The following is a 14,538-nucleotide window of genomic DNA, read 5'->3' as shown; positions in this document are numbered from 1 at the left end:
TCCCTGTCCCTCTCCGGCCGGCTGCTCCCTCTGGCTATCACGCCACACTCCAGTCGTCACCCCTCCCTCCCCACCCCCTCAATCACCCAATAACCCACGTGTCACATGTCACCGGGGTGATCTGATCGAACCGTGACCCCGTCGTAAGGTCAGGTCAGGTCAGCGTATGACCTTTCACACCTTGCCACAAGGGTCACGGACCGACGGAAGCGGTTCGAACAATCATCACCTCTGGCTCAGGTTATTTTCAGCGCTGGTCGGTGGGAGGCTCCGCCCCGCTTTTGTTATGCTAGCTCCGCTCCTCAGTGGGTCGGACACCAGTGAAGGTGGCCGGTGGGAGCCGATGATTGGTGACGCTGGTGCCGGTCGGTGCTGGCGGTGACGGTGATGGTGATGGTGATGACGTGGTGGTGATGACGCGTGCCGACTGGTGACGGGTGCTGTCAGTGCGATGACGAACACCATACTGAAGAACAATGAGTATGATAGGAGCGGCCACCGAGACGGCTTCTGTTCGGCGACGCGTGTAAGTACTGAACACTGTAACATATTGTGACATTACCAGTCATATCACGGTACCAATTGTACCGCAGTACTACCCAGTACCGGCTTGAGTAACGCGGTACGAGTCATGAGTACCGTGGTATGAGCTACCACCGGCGTCACCTGAGTACCTACCGCGAGAACACCCAGACACATACTCCTCGCCCGACGACGTCGATACACTGAGTCTGTTCACTCCCTCGTCGCTAGCTGTATGAGATGAGCTGCAGACTCGGCCCCGACCAATCAGTGACCGCTCAGCCGACCAGGAGAGGCAGAGCTTCTGCAGCCCGGCCCGGCGGCTGCCAAAGCTCGGCCCGGCGGCCGCTGAGCTGCCGCAGCCGCCGCGCTGTGCTGGCCTCGGAGTGGCGAGCAGGGATCATAGACGAGCGTCCCGCACCGCCTCGGAATGCATAAATGACGCCGCTTCCTCCTACCCTGGCCACTTGGGAGTGTGTCCGACTTCTGGCTATTTTTGTCGAGCTGGTTTTGTTTGGAGTTGGCAGCCAGGCTGTGTTCTGGCCAGGCCGCTACAATAAATGAGAAGGAAAATGTTAGTGTTTTTTTCAACTGTTGGGTGGAAAGCTCAGATGCCTCTGCTGCAGTTTTCTTTTCTGTTTGGTGACAAAGTGATATCTTAATTCCGGCTTAAACAATAAATGTAAGCTCTTAATCGCTATCAATTCTTAATTGAAAGGAGCGCGTCTTATCAGAAAAGTGGCAGGATCAAAACTAAGGATGAAGACATGCTAAATATCATTCAACTAATTAAATGATTAAATCAATTTAGTAACATGAGCACGCAATTAAATAACGAACCGCGCTGGCTGTCAAGAAAGACAGCTCATTTATACAGAGTCGATCATCATAAAAAGGCAAATGTAATTCAAACGCCAATCAAAGTTATTTCTCCCTTTCATCTTTCCTATCATAAACAACGACTGGACAGCTTCACTCACCATCTGAGAGAAAGCACGCAAGCCTATCATATCACAGGACGGCGTCTAGTTTATGTTTATCTGTGGCCGGCCAGGCGCCGTGTTGGGGTCCGGTCGTGGGCGTTCGCTTCTATCGGCCTGCAGCGGCCGAGGTCCCGTCAGCGAGCGAGCTGGTTCAGGCATCGTTCAGTGCCCCGCAAGGTCGTAAACCGACACTGTGGTGAAGTCTGGATCCGTCGGTCGGTGGGTAATATCAGTAGGCCAGAGGTTCATGGGTTGTTTAGTCTGTGGGCCTCGTATGCTGCAAAGTTCAAGTTTACATGACACATACAAATAGTTTGTGATGTGAAGGATTTTATGACTAGGTACCAAAACAAAGACTTAGTCATGACTGACTCAGTGCTGTTTGTGAAGCACAGTATGTGAACTTAAATACTATCGATACTTTGCTTCAAGGCTTAAGCATGCGATGTGGTGTCTAAATGTCATTTTATAATCTTACAGCGTTCTAATTTTATATATAAGCTATTTATTCAAACTTGATGACTTTTCCCCGTGTATCACCAACAATCCTACCTGCATTCAATACAAACATCATGTGGTACTGTTCGTATTTAATTTTGGCTCACGTGGTGACCTGACCTGACAGAACAAGACAGCCCGTCGTCGTGAACTCTTGACCCCAGCCAACTGCGCCTTTCACTTCTATTTTTCGGCTCAATCAGACTCGTAATCGATGTTACAATCGTTCGTTGCTCGTCGATCAACTGAACAACGACTATACTAGCTCAGTTGGCAGCAGGGATGGGGTGTTATGCTCGCCTTTGATGCGACCCTGCCGACCTTTGACCTGACCCTAATCTCTAACAGCATTTTGTTCTTTGTTCCAGGTGAGTACCGATGACTGTGGACTGGTGGACATTCGAAGGAGCTATGCGGCGTGTATTTCCAGATAAGTTCTGCTGCGAGAACTATGTGTACACTGTAGACGGAGCCTTTCCGAAACAGCGAGTTCAATTTAGCCTCAGTTCTTCCTATCTAGGTATCGATTCCAACAGTCCTATCTTCAGTATAATTACCATTCTCCGTAAAAATAATCAGTAAGTTTGATATACCGAAATTCATGGGACTATTTGCAACAACTGCTTGTTGTTGGCGATGCTGATACGCAAGCGTCTGTGTCTATTGTGACGTTCTCCTACACATGGTGTGTCAAAAGTGGAAATAGCCGGTGCGCCGTCTGGCAACCCGGCAGCCCGCCGCCATAGGGAAATTCATGCTTTTTGTCGCTTTTTCACTCCCTATGAGTCACTTGATCTAATTAGAGCTTAACTAGGAACGAGGCGGGTCACTTGGATGTATTCGGGAGCCGAATACGGTGTTTTGGAGCCAATACCTGGGAAACCCTACCCGCCTAATGCGAGTTTTTAACCCGCGCCGTGCTGGTGGCCTGAACTTTCCGCCGAGTGCTGGGGGGGGGGCGTTTTCACGCCCCCCCGTCTAACTCGGCTCCTGGGCCACGTAGCGACACGCGGTAAGCGGCAATCGAAAGAGCGTCAAAAATAAGGACGAAAACACTTCGGTCATTTTTTGGGTCAGGTCAAAGGTCAGGTCACCAGAGGTCACCAAAGGTAAAATGTTGACTATTTCAACATTTTGGAAACTGCCAACGGCTATCTCGGGAACCGATAGAGCTACAGCGCCGCGGAAAAGCGCATTCGATAGCCCTTTTACAGACCTTTCTGAGTAATGTTCTCAGATTTGACCTCAGGTCAACGGTTTAGCCTCCAGAGGGCAAAAACTCCAAAAATAGCCGTTTTTACGAAAAACGTTTTTTCGTCAATAACTTTTGACTCATAAGCGCCATGACATTACTTTTGCCAGCATCGTGTTTCTCTCGTCGAGACGCGTCGAATGAACTATTTGTTGACCTTGAAAGGTCATTTTGAAAATTTGACCTCAGGTCAAGGTCATGACCTGACCGAAAAGGGTCATGTTGCATATCAGTCGATCCGTATCGTCGAGCTGAACACATCTGACGTGTTTTCACCGCTCTAGCACGTCTCTATCAAAAGTTATAGCCAAAAAACTGCTGGCGACCGTTCATGACCTGAGATGACCTCAGGGGCACACAGAGGGGTCACAGGTGCATTTTTCCTATTCAGTGTGTCATGTTTACCTATGAACCGATGTTTGAGAGCGTTTTGAACGATATTCGTCCAAAAGAGGCGCATTTCAATTTTCTCCCATTGACTTATAATGGAGAGGTCGCAAAATTGACCTGACTTTAGGTCACAGATATCAAAAATCCGAGATATACATTTTATACATACTGTTACTCATATCAATCGCTGAAAGTTTCAAAGTGATCGTTCAGTCGGTGTAGCTATAGCGAGCCTTTGAACTTTTTCTGAGGTAAGGTCACTTGACGTGACCTGGTGACCTGACCTTGAACGGCCTAGGTCTGAAATTTTCACAACATGTGCGGAAATGATGTAGTAACACGTGTACCAAAAACGGCGGCGCTGCGCGCCGCCGTTTTTGAGATATTCGCGAAAAACCTGAGGGGGGGGGGCGTAAAAACGCCCCCCCCCCAGCACGGCGCGGGTTAAGAGTCTGCATGCCCAAATTAACGTTGAGCGCGGCCGTTTTCGGTCGGTTTTCCCCGACCTTGTGGCGAAATCGCCTTATTTATTCAACCAGGGTAGGCTAATTCGCTTAACTAGGAATGAGGCGTTGAAGAGAATTATTCAAGGAATAAAGCTGTGCAAAAATATTTTTTGTATTGTTAAAACTGTATCCGCCCTCGAACGATAAATATTGTTGACCCATCAGAAACACATCTCCTGGAATGCGTTTGGACTTGGCTGGATCTAATATTAGCGAGTATCTGCTAATGCAGTTTCTTGGCTTACATAGTACGCACACAAGCAAACATACTTCCTGCCCTTGGTTATTCCTCACTTGAATGAAAATTTTGCTATAATAACTATTCCAAGCAGTTAACAGGTTTTAGTGCAGTGCCAATTCGGAACCGTTCAGCGCCGCCAGTCTCCCAGGCGGCGCCTAACCGCTGCCGCCGGCCGCCGCGCCGCCGCTCTGGCAGGGTGTTTGACTTCATATCTCTGTTGCTAGAAAAGTTGTGGACCGATTTACTTGATTCTTGCATGAAAAGATCCGCCATTCAATTCTTAGCAGATAACGAAAATTTGACGTCAATAGGGTTGGGACCTATCTGCATGCTCTGTATGTTTTGGTAGAATAAAAAAGCTCAGAATTTTTAATGATTTAATTTGAAATCACTTTGTTAAAAAAATGCCTAGTTAGTTCAGAAATTAATTATTTGTGGCTGAAAACAACTTGCTTCTGATTGGTCGGGCTAATCATGACGTCACATGTAGGTATATAACTGTCTGTATATTTGGCGCAGTTGAGACATACATTTTCTATGTATTTTCCTATGGTAAATCGGAGTGATTGGTCGTGTTTTCAGTGTCTCTTTATTTTGCGCTGGTATTGCGTGGCTAAGAAGTTTTATCAAGAATGGCATATACTAAAATGTTCCTTTAATAATGGAGCTTCAATATCTGTGAGTTTTATTGGCAAGCGAAAACTGATTTCGCTGTTATTTTATCTGGAAATTACTCATTTTTTTAGGTCAATATTCAAAATATTTTACGGGAACAAGTTGGCACTTTTCTTGATTTTTGCACTCAAATCGCGTGCGATTCAACTGTATTGGAACTTACAAAGAAGCTTGGTGATTAATTAACTGCGTTGTTATGGCACTGTTTGCAAAGCATGGATAATGAAACTCTGCCAAAGACTTAGCTACATAGCAATGCCTCAAGTAATACGCAGGAGGGACAGAATTCAGAGTCCGATCGAGAAGAATCGGTGCAAATGCTACGAAGACCAGGCAGCTCTGATACAATAGCTAGTCGTCTCACTACTCTCACTCCATAAGACCAGCTGATTCCTGACAGCACCGACTCGGATGAAAAGATGGAGCTCATCTTCCAAGCCAGAAACCAGTTCTTTGATGGAAGATGTGATGCTGCCTCTGTCTCTGCTTTGTTGGCCACTTTGGACGGGGCGGAGCTCCGCTCCTTGCGTGAGCGGTTATTCGCCTGCCTGTCATCCAGAAATAGTTCCTTCGTTTGCTGGCCGTTCCCTGATTAGGTGCAATACGGGGAGCTGTAATCAGGGAAGTAACTTTCCATATGAAAGGGGTGCAGGTGCACCCCCGTCCCCCATCCACTAGAAGTGCACCCCCATAGGCTAAGCGGCGCCCCACACGCCGCCCCACACGATTAGCTCTAGAGCAGATGGCGAGGGTGATTTCTCGGCTACATTCCATCTCGGCGTCGTGATGCTTGTGGGCTTGGAAAGCGTCCAGTCGTATGTAGGGTAGTGTAGGGGTATGGTTGAGTTCAATAAGGTCCTTACATTTGAAAGGTTTGAACAACCCGCAATCAGCACAACATACCACAAGTTAAATAAAAAACTATCAAACTCCGCCCAACTAATATTAATAAACATTACAGCCAAACTAATGGCCTATATAAAATATATCTCAAATCCTAACAGTTATCGCGGGTGATGGCGCCATGAGTTGCTATTATCCAAAACAGGTGCAAATAAACATGTTTGTATGTCCTATGTATGTTTGTTTTAAAAACGTTGCAGCGGCGCTGGGAACTGCAGTCTTAGATCTGGGTATGTTTGGCATCTGCAACTCTTCATATACACATTAACCCTATTTCGGACGGGGAGACCTTTCAGGATTTTCTTGTACAATTGCCAAACGCCGCGAGACATTCAGCTCATATTTGGTGACTTTTCCTAAATGCTCATTGCGCACATCTCAGCAAAAAAAAAAAAAATGCCGGGTCAGGTCAGGTCAGGTAACCAGAGCGGGTTTGTTGACCCCACCTCAGAAAAGTTTGCAAACACGTCAGAGCTTGAGTTTTTCACGAAGTTATTTCCTATCATCAAGTCTTCAAAACAGTACCTGCAGTATGTGTCGTTTGTATATCTCAGAATTTTTGATCTGTGACCTGAGGTTAGGTCAGAGTCGTGACCTTTACATTGCAAGCCTATGGAAAAGTATTGAAATGCGACCTGCACCTCGAGTAAACGAGTCAAAACCACCCAATTCTTTAAGAATTATGACAAATTATCTTATCTGTAATGATCCAGGTGCCATTTACTGACAGGGACACCGGAGAGGGTTATCTGAGCCGAGATCATGTGAGGTGATATCTACCATACATCAATGCTCACAATACTTACAATATTGACAATGCTTTTGCTTACAACACTTACAATACTTACGATGAGACCAGCAAGCACTCTGCCGTTACAGTTCTAACTTCTGTTTCGAAAAACGACGCTACACATGCATTCGCTGCCAGCATAACATGTATTGTTTGACAGTAACAAAATACAATTGACATCTGAACCCCAAACGGACCGCTATCCACTCAAATTTTATAACCCTGACCGGTCAGGGGGCGAATGGAGGTCATTTCCTGGGCATTACACTCAGCCCTTGCACAAAATATCTCACCTCACAGTGCTCATTACAACAATAGCACCGACTTGATAGTGGATTTCAAAGTACTTGCATCAGCTCTTCCTGCTATTGCAGACGATCATCTCCTCACAGGGTACATGTCATGATGATGTTGTTCAACAATGATGTTGTTCGGGACATGAACGAAGATCGTTTTCGGAGTTTCATAAGTGCTACTACAACAGCCTGGCACAAAACAGGACTTGTACGCTCTTCTCTGCACTTTGCCCTTCAGTATATCACAAAAGAATTGTTTAGAATCCATCTTACGCTTCTTTCACAGTCTCCCTTGCCACCGTAGGGCGTAGATCAAGATAGATTGCTGTTGCTGGTAAGTTAAGGCACGGTAGATAGAAATTACCTCGGTTCTCAACGCCTTAAGTTATTTTCATAAAAAAGAACAAATAAATGATCAATAAGATGACAGGAATGTAAACATTTTAATCGTAAAGTAGTCCAAATATTGGAATGAGCTTTTGCTTTTCAGCATCCTCCGATTCATCATCTTTATCATTTGAAAATTCGAGGTACATAAAATGTTTATCCCGCGCTCATGTTAAGTGGGAATATAGTACACGGCAGACACATCAATTTTTGACACTGAACATTTCATCCGTAAATGTTTTAGCATAATTTAAAGTTAAAAACAGCGCGAATGGCAGAGTGAAGCAAACAACATCTTTCACCCATTGATATAACATGTAATCTGTGGTGCGCCAGATGCGCCATTATTTGTCAACCGCAGAAGGTGACATGTGACGTAACAGCATCAAGAGCATCTTTTTTCAAGAACTTTTCAAAACAAGTTTCCTATCTTTCTTCCCCCATTTCTCTCAGCTTATTGATTTTATGAGGCAATGGTATGCACCATAAATTCTGTGAAAATAGTTTGATCATTTTCATGCATTCTTAAAAAATCGAGTTCCCAACCCCATTGCACGATCCGCTGCCCATATTGTGGTACTGCCATCTATTGACAAGGCTGGCGAACTAAAGCCGGGCGGCTATTTCCACTTTTGACACACCATGAGCACGGCCAATGATGTGGCATAGGCTGACTGTTCCGTAGCTACATAGACTTTTCCGTAGCTGAGGCTGACTTCCGTGGACTCAGCGAAACATTTCCGTATTTTCGGAGAGCCTTCCAGACGGTTGAATTCCGAGTTGGCACTGATTATGATTCCTTGCATTCCTCAGCAAATATATTGCCTATTAGCTTTATCCCTCACAAGCCATCTACTCCGCATTAACCCGCGCCCTGGTGGGGTCTGTTTATAACGCGACCTGGTGGGGGGGGGGGCTATTTTTTGCCCCCCCCCCCTCGTATCTCCGAAACTACTCGACGGATCCGCAAAATTCAAACGGCGTTCGAAAGGCCTGTCAAATTTGTCGAGGGAAACCAAATTTCATTGACCTCGGGGTCACCGATGACGTCACAGGTCAGGTCAAAGATGAAATGTTTCACCGTTCACGGGTCTTCTAGGGAATGCGCTATAACACCGAGGAAAACGCATTTTGTCGAGAATCAGCGATAGGGCGTCAGTTGCCTAGTAGATATGTTGCTATTAGAGGTCACTGACAATACCAGGTCACGTCACAGGTCAGGTCACCAAGGGTCACAGGTCAGGTCACATGAGCCCAACTTTACTAAGGTTGTGTGATGCATGTTTTATGGCCAATTTTTCATTTCCAACTCAATGGTGTTGGTTATAAGACTATCAGGTACGGCTTAGGTCACTTTCTGGTGAAGTTCAGGTCAAGGTCAGGTCAAGGTCAGGCCAAAAAAGGTCAAATTTTAAAGTTGATAGTTTTGCATAAAATGGGTATTGATTCGATGCAGCTCGTCACGGGGAGTCTAATGGTGGTCTTTGTTTTGCGCTACGTGGTCTAGAATTGCTAAAAATTGAGTTTGAAAATTTGACGTCATCAATTTTGAACAGTTTTTTTCGCTATAACTTCGCCAAAAAAAGAGGTATCAATCCCAAATTTGGTATGTGGATGGAAGTCGGTAAGGACTATCACATATATTCCGGTTTTTGCGAAATTCAAAAAACTTTTTGGATTTTTCGATCATTATATCAAAAAAAAATATTTTTTGATTTTTGGGGGTCAAAATCCAAAAATTTCAAAAATCCGAGATAGCAGTTTTGTAGCCCTGTCAATTCTACAGCTTTTATGTCCTTATCATTTTTCTGTATTTGCAAAGCTATAGGCCTGACAGCTCTTCCCGCGAAACCCTTTTTTGGGTCGAAAACGGCAGAACATGACGTCACTCTGACGTCATTTTCGGCCAACCTATCATAGCCTTTGGAAAAAATTTTTGGTCACCATGTGTAAAATTGATGTCCGAGAGGGTACTGAAAGTTTGGTGACGATCGGCGCAGCGGTTCTGGAGATATATCGAAAAGCCTGGAGGGGGGGGGGGCAAAAAATAGCCCCCCCCCCCCACCAGGTCGCGGGTTAATATGCGGTGCAGTGTTACCCTCTGGGTCTGATCAATTAGTGGTAAATATAATAAAACATCGGCCGTTCCCTTTCTTTCAACCATTCATTATTAAAAGTGTAGATAAAGTCGCATTTAAGATAACCATAAGCTTCGCTGATGCTATTAGTCTTATTTCTTCGGTAATTAGAATATAAAGGATTATGTTAAACATTGCATTTATTCGAGCTTTTATTGTTTTTGACAGCTTAATTCACCATTTGCAATGTTCTTGCACTTGATTTTGAGTCATTCGAAATATATCGGTGTTCAAAAGTAATCAAATATATAAAAGTACAACAGCTTTATAGAGAATAGTATCAAATCAATTCGCTGTCTGTGCTGTTGTGCTTCGTCTCTCGTTACAGTTTCTCGGCATTTATCGCAGCTAATCCCAGCAGGGCGCTGCTAAAGGCGAGATTGGCCTGTAGATCCTGCAGGCAAACTATTCACTGCGAATTTCAGCCTGCAAATAGAGCTTCAGGGAATAATATATTGCTATTGCTCCCGGCCGGGCACTGATAAAGGCGATTTTCCTGTAAGCTGTAGATCAATGTTCAGGATGCCGCATTCCGCGCCGAACTTTCAGAGGCATCATCACTGGGGACATGAACTCAGTTAACCCAGAAATAGAACCCTTATATCTAATGCAATAAAGACTACAAAGGGCAGGTTGAACTTACATAGATTCCTTATCAACAAATATGCATAATAAAATATGCTAGATGTGCTTTGTTTTCTAGGATATTATTTTCTATAGAAAGCTGCATGAAAGTATGACACTGCGTAAGTAATATCCGGGCTCTAATTTTGGTTACGAGGCTTCGAGGAATGCCTATCATCATCTAGCGTTTGGCGTTAACGCCCCATTTTAACTTCCACCCGCGCCCACATTGTTCTCAGTCGATGTTATCCTATTTTAAGGCGTGCGTTTATAGACACTGCATTACGCCCACTACTTCCGCTTAGGCAGGCCTTTGAATTTTCATCGACTGTACGTCAAGACTCATGAATAACCAACCACGCGGGGGCCATCCACAACTGAACTCTGTCCCATGGAAGCTTTCGATTCATTTATTTTATATGTTGTTTCGTTCGAAGAAACGCAGGCCATTACATTGTGTTTGCCGTCATTCGGTCATCCATGACGAGCTGCTTGGTATGATATGATTTCGAAACTGTGACAAAAAGCAAACCGTGCTTCCTCTTGTACTCTCTCTCTCTCTCTCTCTCTCTCTCTCTCTCTCTCTCTCTCTCTCTCTCTCTCTCTCTCTCTCTCTCTCTCTCTCTCTCTCTCTCTCTCTCTCTCTCTCTCTCTCTCTCTCTCTCTCTCTCTCTCTCTCTCTCTTTCTCTCTCTCTCTCTCTCTTTCTCTCTCTCTCTCTCTCTTCTCCTTCTTCTCTCTCACTCTCTCTTTGTTTTCCATCCATATACATATCTCCTTGCCATCCTCTTCCCTATCTCTTCCTCCCCTTCCTCACTCTCTCTCTCTCTCCTCTCTTTCTCTCTCTCACTCTCTCTCTCTCTCTCTCTCTCTCTCTCTCTCTCTCTCTCTCTCTCTCTCTCTCTCTCTCTCTCTCTCTCTCTCTCTCTCTCTCTCTCTCTGTTTCTCTGTCTCTTTCTCCCTCTCTCTTACACTCTCACTGCCGTTATATGATGATCGAGGTCCTCGCGAACGGCTCTGATGGCTGCCTTCGCCGGCAATCAGAGATCACCAAACTCCCATTGAGTCCGCGAGGTCGCTCAGTCGGGCCGATGGCATCGCTCAGATCACTGACAGAGAGGTCGGCAAAACTCGGACTCCGCGTGAGGAGGGATGCCGAGAGAACTCTCCGATCGCGCTCAAAACGGACTCAAGGCGGACTCAGACCGCACCTCGAACGAAACCATGCCAGTTTTGGACTGGACTCTGATTGAGAGTTTTATGTAGGGGTCAGAACAGACACCAGCCGGGGCCCGAGCCAGCTCGAACCAATCTTAGAGCGAACCCGCGTGAGCCGCAGACCGCGCTCCAGCCAGACTCGGAGCGCATTCTAAGCGGACTCGAATCGTGTGCTGATTGGACTTCAATTGAACGCCAACGCTTCCCCGGCACCAGCCAACGAAGCGCTTTGTGTGGCTGCTGCCGAGCAGAAAAATCTTGAGATGGCTTTGGGGGCTGTGATTAAACCGAGCTTTTTTACCAAAAGGAGCGACCGCATTGGCGGACCATTCAGATAGTGAGTTGATTCACGTGATGAAAAAGTCAAACAAATGGACAGACGGCGTGCAAACCGACGAGTGACTTGCGAAGGTCTTACTGATAATCGGACAAACCGACAAACAGAAGGAAAAACGGATGGGTTGCTGCAAGGACTGTCGGACTCTTTCACCACAACTCGCGCGGCGTCGACAGGCCGACATCCAGAGTCAGCCGAACACCTTGTTCAGCAATCGATTATCGGTGCGATAGTGATTCGTGTGCCACTCGGATCCGTGCATCAATCATTCATCGGGCGCGCAGAGCTCAGGGCAGGGATACGCATTACGCGGGCCGGTCTCCGCCAGCGCACCCGGATCTAATCCCAATACAGACGCAGACGTCAACTTTAGGCTTTGTGATGAAAATCTGTGAATGCTGGTAGTACATGTGATATTTGAATTGAATGTGTTCGTGGAGTGTCGTCAATTCTGATCATCAACTGGGTGATGACATGCTGAACAGAATGTCGGACTAGATAAGGATATGCGCTGATATTTCCCACCGTAATCGGTCACCCGTATCCGTCTCAATGTCATGCTCCCTTTCCGATTAGCTCTGCAGGCTTTCGGTATTTCTGCAGCAGCATGTGCATTTATGAATGCCAAGGCAGTATACTGTTACGAGTCGATGCCGTAGTTTGTCCTTGGCCGCCATCGACTTCTTTTGGATCTAATTGGCTTCTATATCGGCCACTAATTCCACTAAACCCAGTCGTACTTCGATCTAGCCCTGGACGCCCTTAAACCAAGCCTGCTTGCCAACCAGCCCAGAAGCTCTCACTTTCCGCCCGGGAGGCGGAATTCCGTCGATGTCATTATTTCGGTGCCGACGTTGGGTCGACCGGGCCTGGGTAGCTGTTGAACTGATTGTCGGCGGTGTAACGGCCGGGTTCGGTGGCCTGCTCCGACTACTGCCTCCCCGGGGCAGTACCGTCCATCACGGCCAACAGCTATGGACAAACTCGACCGAGCCAGCGGCCCCGGCCGGCCGAGCGGGAGGCGGGGAGGGCGCACAATGGCCCGATAACTCGGCGCGCTGCTCTAACCGAGTTGGTCGGCGGCAGCACGACTTTTTGTGGCTGGACCAAATGAGTTTCTGATTGGGAAAGCAGCGGCTATTTGATTTGCGACCCAAAGCGAAAACGCTTTTTAGGATAGTCGAACAGATGGGAAGAGGACATCAACAGCGTAAATTGCAGGAATGGAACGCACAACATCCTTGCACCTATTCATTCTACGCAACCAATCTCCCCAAATAACAGAGTACCATTCACGCCGCAAGTAAATGTTTAAATATCGTATTTTACGATACCAAAAGCGAAAACGTAAGTGTAATGAATAAAATGAATCAGTAACATAGACGTTAAAGCACCAACTAAGCGGGCAAATGCTCGCAGAGCACGAATTAACGCCATAACAACCATGCAATGCACACAAAATAACCTTCATGCACACAAGCCTTCATACTAACCATGCTCAGATTTCAAGTCCTCGAAATAGTGTCGAATTTTTATCACAAATTATTGATTGCCGCTTCACGATCGGCTCACACACCGTGTCCGTCGTCGTTGCGCGAGGCCGAGTCGCTCGCGGTCGGACCCTGTAGCGTAGGCTGCACCGCGTGGCGCCCGTGTACTGCGGCACAGCATAACTCTCAGGCAGCCCGCGATATAGCAGTGCCGTGCGCGTCCCAAGCCCAGGCGATGCGTGGACTAGTGCAGCTTATCAATATGTGGCTATATAAGCGTCGAAGGCTGGCTGGACAATTTATTGCCCAAAGACCGCAAGCCGACGGGTTGGAAACATTCGCTCATCGGCAACGCCAACGAGCAAGGCATATCCAGAGCCATCTGGTATGATTTCCATGTATAAGTAAGCTTCCGTCTGCTACCGCTAGGTGCAAAACAGGGATCTCTGTCAAAACTTGGCATGAAGAACATGAACGCGTCGGTGGTTGTCGTTCATGCTTTCTTTTGCTGGGATTACGGCCACCCTTCGACAACCGGTGCGGTGGACAGCTCCCCTCGGCCTGTCCCATGTGGAAGCGCCTGTTCCCAGGGGAAGGGCTCTGCAGCGGTGTTCCTACCTGGTGGTCAGTGACCGAAAAATATAATGTCTCCTTTATCATCTCTTATTGTTTTACAACGCTAAAATGATCTGAATAGTTTGAAAGGACAGCAAAAAAATGCATGCATTGGGACGGCTCATAGGTCTATTTCGAATCTGGAATCGATATATACCTAGCATTTTCACATGATCGTGGCCTAGCATTATGAATATGTTTTCTTTTCTTTTTAATTAAGCATTAAAAAACATGTTTGCTTGCTAAGTGATGCGAGACTGCGTGCAAACTTTACCTGAGTAAAACGACTATAAAGTAAAACGTAGCTGCGTGAATTACATGCTGCTTCCCGTGCTACCTGATCATTAAATCACGCACACCACTTCCCTACTCCGTAACTCCGTTAATGCCTCCACTCCCTCATGAATTGTAATTAGTGGCAATTCAGTTGCTGACCCCAATGCCCATACTACAACCACACAACTTTAAATCTAGCAAACGTGACAGCTGCGTAACAACGGGTCGCTGAAATTATAACAAACCAAGCACAAATTAAGCGAAAATATGTGTTAACAGAGTGCAGTCAAAGCAAGCGACAGAGGAATAAAGCTGACCGGTGGCTGAACGCAATCACGCATTTGAAACGCATCCATCCCGGATCTACTGATTGTCCCAGTATCACGGCAGACTCCATC

The 14,538-nt window shown here is 46.4% G+C and overlaps 1 protein-coding gene and 1 long non-coding RNA gene across 3 annotated transcripts in view; one reads left to right on the top strand and one right to left on the bottom strand.

The window, feature by feature from the left end:
- Positions 1–304: 304 nt before the first annotated feature.
- The window catches only part of LOC122363782 (potassium voltage-gated channel protein Shaker-like), an 82,305-nt gene continuing 68,071 nt past the window's right edge, over positions 305–14,538 (top strand). The window contains exon 1 of one of the 2 annotated variants that reach the window (XM_043333430.1): positions 305–526. In XM_043333430.1, coding sequence (XP_043189365.1) covers positions 477–526 — 50 coding nt within the window. In that variant the 5' untranslated portion in view covers positions 305–476. The remainder of the gene's footprint in view (positions 527–14,538) is intronic. The other variant, XM_043333429.1, reaches the window with a different exon arrangement.
- Positions 1,709–14,538, bottom strand: part of LOC122363784 — a 65,404-nt gene continuing 52,574 nt past the window's right edge. The window contains exon 3 of the long non-coding RNA XR_006253426.1: positions 1,709–1,782. This is a non-coding gene — a long non-coding RNA (uncharacterized LOC122363784). The remainder of the gene's footprint in view (positions 1,783–14,538) is intronic.

This window comes from Amphibalanus amphitrite, unplaced genomic scaffold (genome assembly GCF_019059575.1).
Source record: "Amphibalanus amphitrite isolate SeventyFive unplaced genomic scaffold, NRLGWU_Aamphi_draft 000639F_arrow, whole genome shotgun sequence".
NCBI lineage: Eukaryota > Metazoa > Arthropoda > Thecostraca > Balanomorpha > Balanidae > Amphibalanus > Amphibalanus amphitrite.
This window is presented reverse-complemented; position numbering and strand designations above follow the sequence as displayed.